The sequence below is a fragment of the Cariama cristata genome, unplaced genomic scaffold (assembly GCF_000690535.1).
Source record: "Cariama cristata isolate BGI_N322 unplaced genomic scaffold, ASM69053v1 scaffold17102, whole genome shotgun sequence".
Classification (NCBI taxonomy): domain Eukaryota; kingdom Metazoa; phylum Chordata; class Aves; order Cariamiformes; family Cariamidae; genus Cariama; species Cariama cristata.
In genome coordinates this window covers 7888-17454 of record NW_009602277.1, presented here as the reverse complement: position 1 = coordinate 17454, position 9567 = coordinate 7888, and the positions used below count along the sequence as shown (strand labels likewise).

At 35.3% G+C, this 9567-nt stretch overlaps 1 protein-coding gene across 1 annotated transcript; it reads right to left on the bottom strand.

Moving 5' to 3' along the window:
• Positions 1-3556: 3556 nt before the first annotated feature.
• LOC104157390 (tumor necrosis factor receptor superfamily member 19-like) lies at positions 3557-8512 on the bottom strand (the record flags this gene model as incomplete). The annotated part of the gene is made up of 4 exons (XM_009694703.1): positions 3557-3968; positions 6116-6218; positions 6981-7106; positions 8348-8512. Coding segments are annotated over 4 exons (788 nt in total), but the record flags the coding sequence as incomplete, so codon positions are not given.
• Positions 8513-9567: the final 1055 nt, after the last annotated feature.

Here is a 9567-nt window from a genome sequence, read left to right as displayed (position 1 = left end):
CCCTGCCAACCCTGGCCATTCTGTGATTCCATGAACAGCATTGAGGGCAGAGAGTTGATAATTTACTAGGCATGCATGCAACTTTGAGGATTCAATTCAGAAGTAATTTTTTTTAAAAAAAGTTATTAATTGATTTTTATATTTTGTGTGGAAAAACTGAATTTACATACTACTACAGTGAGAAGGGCAGAGTGAAATGAATGAAAAATGCTGCTAAATGAATGAATTAGGTCACCATGAAGCTTGACCCTTAAAAAGAATGCATTACTAAAAATATTAGTAATAGTCTCATTGTCTGAATACTTTCATGTCACACCTGCTATACTTTGACATTTTGATGTGACGGTTGATTACATTTATTTCAACATCCAAAAACTACATGCTATACCAACAAGTGCTGTGTTCCAATACTGAGACTACCAGTTAAACACAACATCCCTATCTATATGGCTGACTTTCATTAAGCTAAATCTAATTTAAAGCTAATCTCTTGCTATGTTTAACAAAACAATGACCCCTCCCACAAATGTAATAATTGGATGGAGGGGACTTCAACCATACATATTTTAACATGCAAATTCTTTAACTCCTCAAACTATCTTATTGACTATAATGTAATATATAACAAAAGCTTCAGTAAATCAATAGATGATCCTTGCATAAACAATTTTTTTTTTTTTTTTTTTTTTTTAAGTCCTTCAACAGGAGGAAACTGATTTAAAAATAGAACCGGCCAAAAAACAATCCTAATGCATGCATAAATCTGCAAGCAGAATAACTGGCAACATCTTGTCCCATGCCTTCTGACATCTGTAGATATATTTAAGATACCCACCTAAACACACGGAAGTATTTTTATTTCTTGCTCTATTTACATATACTTTTAATCTCACTCCATTAGACTTCTTGAGAATCTGAGGGAATAGAAGGTTCTTTTTTTTAAAAGAGATGCAAAAGATCAGAAATCCACTTCCAGGGTTCTCCTAGGATCCTCCTTGAAGTTTCACTTTACAGCTGTTATGGCTCACATGCAACTGCTCAGAAGGTGTGAAATGATGCTGTTTTTTTCCAGATGATTTTGAAACCATCCAACATTGAAGGCCAGACTAAGTTTGATGAGAAGTAGCAGAGGAGCATAAGGGAAGCATTCAGCTTTAATGCTGAGAGAAATAGCTTGGTTTCCTAAAAGCAAGTGATAGAACAGTGGTTACATAAACTCAAAAAACCTGTATGTACTTCTATACTTGACTAAACACTAAAAAATACAGCTATACTGAGTGCTTGCTGTAAAAATTCACCTAAACCTGAAGATTGAACTTATATTAAAACACCCATTAAAAACTTGTATTTATGTGCACATAAATAAAAATATGCTGATTTTTATCATGTTATTATTTATTTTGCAGCATAATAATCAAGTATGGCTCTATGCAAGACTGTAATGCATCCACATGTACTAAAAGGACTATCCTTCCCTCAAAATATTTCAAAAAGACAAGAAAGATGAAGGGCAAATGGAAAAAATGGGGTAGACAGAGATGTTATAACTTTCCTGTAGTTGTACAGCTGGTATTTTCAGGCTGAACTGTGACATCTCAGGTAAGCCTAGTCCTGGTCCTGTCCCTGAAATGCTACTTAAATTTCTCCATCAAAGGTGCATATATAATGACGCACTGCAGAATCCCAATATGGAGAAATTGTACAAAATGAACCAGTAAAATCTATTAAAGAAAAAAATGAAGAAAAACCTAACCCTCCCAAACCATCTTGCTTTTTCAGAATTATACACAAATCTCAGTAGTAACACATGATAGTGCAAAATCATCAAAGAATACAGGATTTTGAAATGTCAGGAAAGCTGTCTACGTTCACATTGGAATCCATAAGAAAATTTACAATTTATATGCCGTAACAAGTATGGTGAAATGCAAGTTAATTTTTACAGTGATATTTTGAAATTCTGTGGTTCCTTTCATCTAGAAAAACTCTAAATAGTATTAATCACATAACTCTGAAGTTGATATGTGGTTTAGTGGGAAAAAAACCAAAAACTTTTGATTTTTAAAATCTTGTTAATATGGAAATATATTCCCCTAAAACACCAAGAAAGCATTCAAGTTTCATTGATAACCACTGAAAAACTGGGAACTAGCTGCGTCGAGATTTGCAGTTATAGCCATGTCACTGTCCCTTCCGTATACAACTATCACCTAACGGTATTTGGCATATACCAAAATGAAACTATGACAATTGCTATCTGACACAGGGGCAATTAGTGCCAGACACTGTTACGGACAAAACTATATACTGTAAATAATATACTCAGAAAAAATGTGTGTGACTTGGGTAAGGCTGATATTTTCAACGACAGCAGTAGATTTTCAGGGTGATAAATGAGTTCCATTGAAGTCAATGGCAAAAAAATTCTTGACTTAGCAGTCTGTTTACCTCCCTTTTCTCCTCTTGAAAACATCACCTAAAGAATTAACGTTTGATTTACGAAGAATTAACTATTGCACTTCCATGTTTTCTGAATATGCATTTTCTTTGTTAAATACTAATTACTTTCTATTTCTTATTTAAGAACAATATGAAAGTGGCATGCAAACCAAATGGAAGAGGATCAAAGAAAGGCAGTTTTATTTTTGCAGATGATCCAAAATTTTCGTAATTACAGATAGTGTAATTTTCTTAATTAAGTTTGGTGGATTATTAATATTAGTGGCAACTGCTTCTGTTCCTGCCCCTGTCTACATGCACAGGAGACTATTTAAGCTTTCCAGCCACAGTCTGCATAACCCTTGAGTAACACCACCAGTACACAAACCATAATTTGGGATCCTTTCACAGGTTACCTACGTGTTGTTCCAAGTTCCAATAGTAGAAAACGCTGTTTTAAAAATACAGAGCACAGCTAATATTCAAAAAGATATAATGATGAAGCAGTAGCAGAGTGACTTTTTGTGATGGCTACATTGTTATGCGGTAGAGACAATTGTTTATCACCTCTTCTCATTTTGACCTCAGATCTGCATTGTCTCTGAGCTTTTATAGATTCAATTATATTTTATGGTCAAACTTACATCATGTTTTATCTGATGACACAGGAATACAAATGGCATTAAAAAGCATCTGAGATTCTCTGTTCTGTTTCTGCTACTGCTGTAGTAACTTCAGAGAGAAGGCTTTGTAAATATTTTTGGATGAACACTTGCATGTCTTTTATACTTTCTTCACAATGAGCAAAGACTATTAAACTGATTTTTTTTCTCCTGAAGTATAATGCAAAAAAATCACCCTGATAAAAGCTGACCCCGATAAAAGTGTACAGTCTTACCCCTGGTTCATATTATCACAACAGTACAGTTTGAGTAGTTACACCTTTCAAATTCAGCCAGCGATTTAAAAAAGTGAAACTGTTGGATGTCTTGCAGAGTTTTAATTTCAGCAATAGCTAGGTGTAACCTATGGAGAAACATAACCCTACAACTTTTGAGAATTCTATTTTTATCTAGCTCTACGTGCCTTGAGTACTCATTCTCACTTCTTTGTAGTTTTGGTTTTTACCTCTTTATCAGTCTGTAGAGCCATTTGCTGTTCCATTATGCTTTCTCCTTGGCTGGGTTTCAGTACCTGCTGAGGCCTGAAGTGATGAAACTTCTATGCATGTTCTATGTTTGGAGATTTCAAAGGACTCTGCAACGTTTTCATCAAGAGACTTAGCTGAAATAAGTACTTCACTTAGTTCCTGGTTATTATCCAGCTCAACAGCAGCTGCATTTCCAGTCTCAAGGCTGCAGCATTTTGCAGATCCTCCAGCCAGTTCCGAGTATGATTCACAGAAAGAAATGCTGTCACAACAAGCTGAGTTTTGCATAAGAGGCCAAGCATCTGAAATGTCTCCACAGGCAGAGCGTGAAAGAGAACCAAGGAAGGTAGGAATCATTTCTCCAACAGAATCAGAAGCCCTGCAAAAGGATAAAAGAGACATGGTTTCAAAAGCATTCCAGAAAATATTATCAGTATTGTAATTATTGTCATTTGTAATTATAGGTATTTCAAGAAGGTTTAACAAGGTTATATTAAGTTAATACTCTAGATGCATCCTGTACAAACAAATTCTTTTGAAAAGGAATACAGTTTGTTCCTCGTCTGGAAATGAAGAAAGCTCTGGAGAACACCACTAAAGCTAAAGAGGATGCCTAGAGCCCTTCATACAGTGAATTAAGGGTTCTAGAAAACATGAAGTACAAGTTTGGTTGTTTATAGTCTGAAGAACAGAAATATGATAAAAAATACTAGAATATTGCTCAGATACAAAGGCTGTTGCAGAGAGGAAGGAATTTATTTGTTCTCAGTGCAGGCGTGGGGGTGGTGTGTGTTAAGACAAGATATAATAGGCTTAAATTGCAGCAAGAAAGATGTTTGGGAAGATTATGGAACCTCCAACACTAGTTGGTTTTTTTTCCCCCCCCAAAAAAAACAGGCTAGACAAATATCTAACCAAAGTAAAAGAATTAAAGTGGGTTCAGACTGGGAGAAGGGAATAGACAAGAAGACAAGAAGATTGCTTGAAACTTCTTCTGTCTCTGTGATTTCATATTGAACACGTATTCGCTTTAGATTTTTCAGTTTGTTCTGTCTAGTCTTCAAAATGTGAAAAGGAAAGTTTTTCTCCTATCCTCTTTCATGTGAAAAGGCGTAATATTAAAGAGGGGCAAGGATTTTTAATTCTCACAAGGATTATTTTTATTTTATGGAAAATGGAGGAAAGTGGAAATAGAAACTCAATATTATCTATCTCAAGTGTATTTAAAGTGCATGACGATAGTGACATGTCCGAGTGCACTACACATGCCTATCGCTGTTGAAAGCCTGGTAATGTTTTTTACTATAGAATACCAAAGTAAGTATTAACAACACCAAGAAGATACACTAATACATTTTACTTCCAAAAACTGTCTACAGATCTATAAAACTGTAAAGGCTATATTAAGTCTGATATACAGTAATAATTTGTATAACAAAACTCATCTGACATTAACATTGCCTAGAACAGATTTTACGTAGCCTTACTCATTTCCAAAACATGATCCTCTAATAGCTTTGATATACACACAAAGCATTTTCATAGACGAGGACAAAAGTCAGGACATTGCACCACAATTGAAGGAAATACACTATTTTGGCAAAGGAAATTGGAGCAAACTCAATTTGTACTGGAAGGAACCATGGGATCTTTGATGTCCACATAGCATGGACGTAACACTTATTTTTAAAGCTTTAACCAAAAGATCCCTCACAAAATACACAACTCTCAATTTGTCAGCCTTGGTGTTAAAAAAGGATGACTCAAGCTTGCTAGTATTTAAACAAGTTGTTATAGAAAATTCAGGTATTTTGTATCTTATACTTAGGTCACTAAGTCACCTTACATAAACAATACCTATGAAGAAGCTGCCTCTACATTTTTAGTTACATTTGGCCATAAGAACAAAACAGTTGGAGACCAATTTAAACCTTATATGGAAAACGGTTCTAGCTAAAAGAAATAAATACATCCTGTGTTAAAATCTGTAACCAGGAAACTCTGAATGACACCATAAATTTCACATATTTTAACTCATGGCACTGCTGTAGAAATAACTACTCTACTACTGCACTTATATCCAGTTGATCAGGAGAAAATATGGTTACAATCTGGTAAAAATTCAGAAATACTAGATATTTGAAATCTCACAGTCATTAAGAGTTTCTTAAAAAAGAAAATCCTCATGACACTTCTAAACTGTCCTTTAATCCCCTCAGATGCACGAGTTTATGCAGCACCTTGCTAAGAGGTGGTCACCAAAGCCTCTAAGGCACCACAGAGTAAGAGGAAGACTATCTGCTTGTGAGACTTCTGCAGAGAAACTGATACATCAAGTCAGCATTTATTAAGTAATACTTAAAGTCGATTTTTCACCATAAACCTGTTTTTGCACAAAACAGGATATGGCTACAGTTCATCAAAATCCCTCATTCCACTCCAAACAGCTACTGTATCTGTACAAATATTAATCTGACTGCATAAAAAATATTCAATGTTTAATAGACATTTACAAAACTAAATTACCTTTCATTAAGCGTAGTCTGTGAGTGGAAAGCACAACTGTGACTGCTGTGCTCCGTGCTACAGGTTTCATCACAGCACAGTGATGGAATCAAGTGAACTGGTCCTACGGAATGAAAGTCAATTTAATAATGTTAAAAGTGTTGAAGCTCTGTACAAACTTGGTCTCTGTACTCTTTCAAACTTCAGTATTAGTTTGCCAGTTACATTATAATATATGGATTGAGGGAAGAGATTTCTTATTGCAAGAAATGTGTTCTTTTATTTATTACTTTAAAATTGAATTACTTACAAAAGCTAAGCCCTTCCTCCTGGAATAATACAGATGCCAGTCATGACTACCTACTTTTCAAATTAATTTGCTTTTCAACTGGATATGCATGAGAGGAAGTACCACATTCTGAGTTAACGTGTTAGGATGATATTTAAGCCTGTGCTTTTGTGTTAAATCATGTCTTTTTTAATGTCATAAATGCATCTGTTTTGATAAGACTTTACAAAATCTCAATGATTTGAATTGTTCGGGTTGTTAATGTCCTTCAGAGTTCTTAGATGCTGTCTGGTAAATTCTTCACACTAATTTAATTCTCAAAGCCAGACACAGTGCTATCTTTATCATAAAGGAATGAGACAGACATTTACGGCTTTTTTTTTTCCCCTCTAAGTGAAGTGTCATTGGAATGAAAACAGGAAAAAAAGTCATAACCAAATAGCTACTTAGACATTCTACCCGCTTATTGAGAAATTAGCTTAGGACAAAGGGCAGTTTGACAATGTTAGCTCTGCAGTTAAAGCTAAATGTCACAACTCAAGTGTTAGATAAATCTTCATCATGCCATAAAGTCTCCTTTCAGCAGGCCTAACATACCACATGTCTGTGATGTGCTTCTCTGGCACTGGCAACACGTTCTGTGGTCATATTCATTTAGCCATGGTCTATCAAAACATGACAATTCCGAGACATTGTAGTGAATGTCTTGTGATCTCAGAGACCCTTTGGACAAAATTAATAAAAATATGTATTAGTAAAGGATACTCTTTTTCCTGTTAAAAGCCTCCTACCTTCATAGAATGCTTAAATGTCATACTATACAGTATGTCCATACATTTTTTCATATAAGGCAAACCACAGACTTTGCAACAAACCCTACAACCGCTCGTTCAACTACAGCCTCTTCTAGGAAGACATCTGCTCTTATTTCGACAATTTGAGAGTGTATCTTATTCACTGTTACATTTTCTCAGTCTTTAATGATTCTGTGATGCCAATCTGACATTTTCTGCATTCAGCTTGCAGCCACTGGGATCTTGTTTCTGTTATCTTAAAGAGCTTTATAATAACAGCAGACTTCCTTTAATCTGTGTAACTGTAGGCCAAGGCAAACAAGTTACTAAACTTCACTAACTGAAGTTTGAATTCACTATGTCTGAATTTCTCAAAACTTACATCGTAAAGCATCTTCTAGGTCAGGAACAATTCTTATAATGCCTCTCTCAATGTTTTTATTTTTGCTTGTCCTGTAAGCAGGGATAACATCAATTCTTCCTAGATACTATTCTTGTTTGACATCCAGGGTTCATTTTAATAAAAGTTTTTTAAAATTATAAATCGGAACTAGAATGCTTTTGACTTCCCTCTTTCTTCCTTTAAATTAAGGGGCAGAAAAATGTTTATTATATACAAGCCAAATTACAATGATGACCTGTTAGGGATTTTTTTTTTTTTAAATTTACAAATCTAACTGGTTTAGGCATTTAATTCATCTTTAATATGCCCATAAAACCAACATTGTTAATGACAAATCTGCTGTCTACACTAGCCACAATCATTATCTTGATGAGCTAACCTGTGTGTCTTACAATAGCACGTGATGCACAGATCCTCCAAGCTGGTATTTCCACATTGGCATTGCAATGTGCAATATGTAATGATGTCCCAGCTTGGATCCTGAATGATCCAAATATATCTGTGCAGCATCTAACAGAGTATGGCACAGAATTAATGCAACTCGGCTATTTCGGGACATCTGCACAGCATTTTCTCCGTAGAAGCTGGAACATCCACACTGACCTGGCAAACTTGTATGGAGTCTTGGACTTCTGCTAGTTTGTTCATCTCAACGCTAAACTTGCTTGAATGCTCTAGATATTTCATTTATTTACCTACAGAGAGATCTGCCAAACTAATACTGGTATATAAATATTACAAAGAAACAGTAATAACTGGAAACTCACAGCTTGGTTTCTTCTCCATAAACTGCCTCTTACAATAGATAACACAAAGAATAAGAAGAGCTAAGAGCACTGTCGCAAGTGCACTGCATATAACAGCTGCGAGAGCAGTGTCTCGAGGACTGGAAGCGGTTGAAGGGATCTTCACAAGATTTACTTTGGTGGTACCTGAAATATAATTAAATAATACTTAAGGTGAGCTGTAAACATTTCAGGAATATAGTAATGTAAATGAAAGTCTGGGAAATGGACACGGTTTGTAGCACAGAAAACAAAGGATGTTCCCTCTGCCAACGTATAAACATTAGCTGCACATATAAATAGATACGATTAGCAGCAATCACATGATGGAAAAAAATCTTAAAAAAAATACATTGCAAAATGAGCAATAATGAGCAGAGATGCACACAGACACGTTCTGACTGTCCACGAGAATGGAATCAGACCTTCCCCATGAAAACAAAGACCTCTCAGTGTTGAAGGTCAGATGATTTTAGTACGGAGCCCATTCCCAGGGCATGGCCGCGAAAGCTGTTCACTAGAGGGCCTCACAAATGCACCAGCTCCCCTTCATCGGGAACGCTCGGAGAACCGGGACACCCCCAGAAGTCCAAACGCTATCAAAGGTATCATTTTGCTGGGTTGCGTAAGTCATGATGCCATGGTCGTTCCTAGGATGAAACCTAGGATTGCAATTGTGTGAACTTTTTTATTCAGTGATAGTTTTTTAATACAGATAATACCTCCAGTAAAAATTCAACAGATTGACTTTATATCCATATTAGTAAAGACTTGTGCAGTGTTTCTAGCTTTAGCAAACACTGTTACTTTTAGGTGGAAAGCGAAAAACATTTTAAAAGTATCAAAAATTTGACTACAACTATTGAAACTATCTTAAATTATTAATGGTCTTTTAAAAATAAACTCTTTTTTAACAACGTATGAATTTTGATAGCTCAGCTATTTCAATCTCCTTTGAAGTCCACATCAATTCAATACTATTGTACGAGTAAAAGGAACAAAACATGGAGTACTTCTCGTGACAGTAGATTTTTAAAAAAACACAAACCATATTTTATTAACTTATTTTTGTCAGTTAAATGTGCCTATTTACCTCAGAAAATCTTTGGTTGAAACCTAAAGACGGTAATTTCCTAAGAAATGGTCCATGCAGTCATAAGTTTAAATTGGGAGATAAATGTCTGCCAGGGTGTATTAAAATC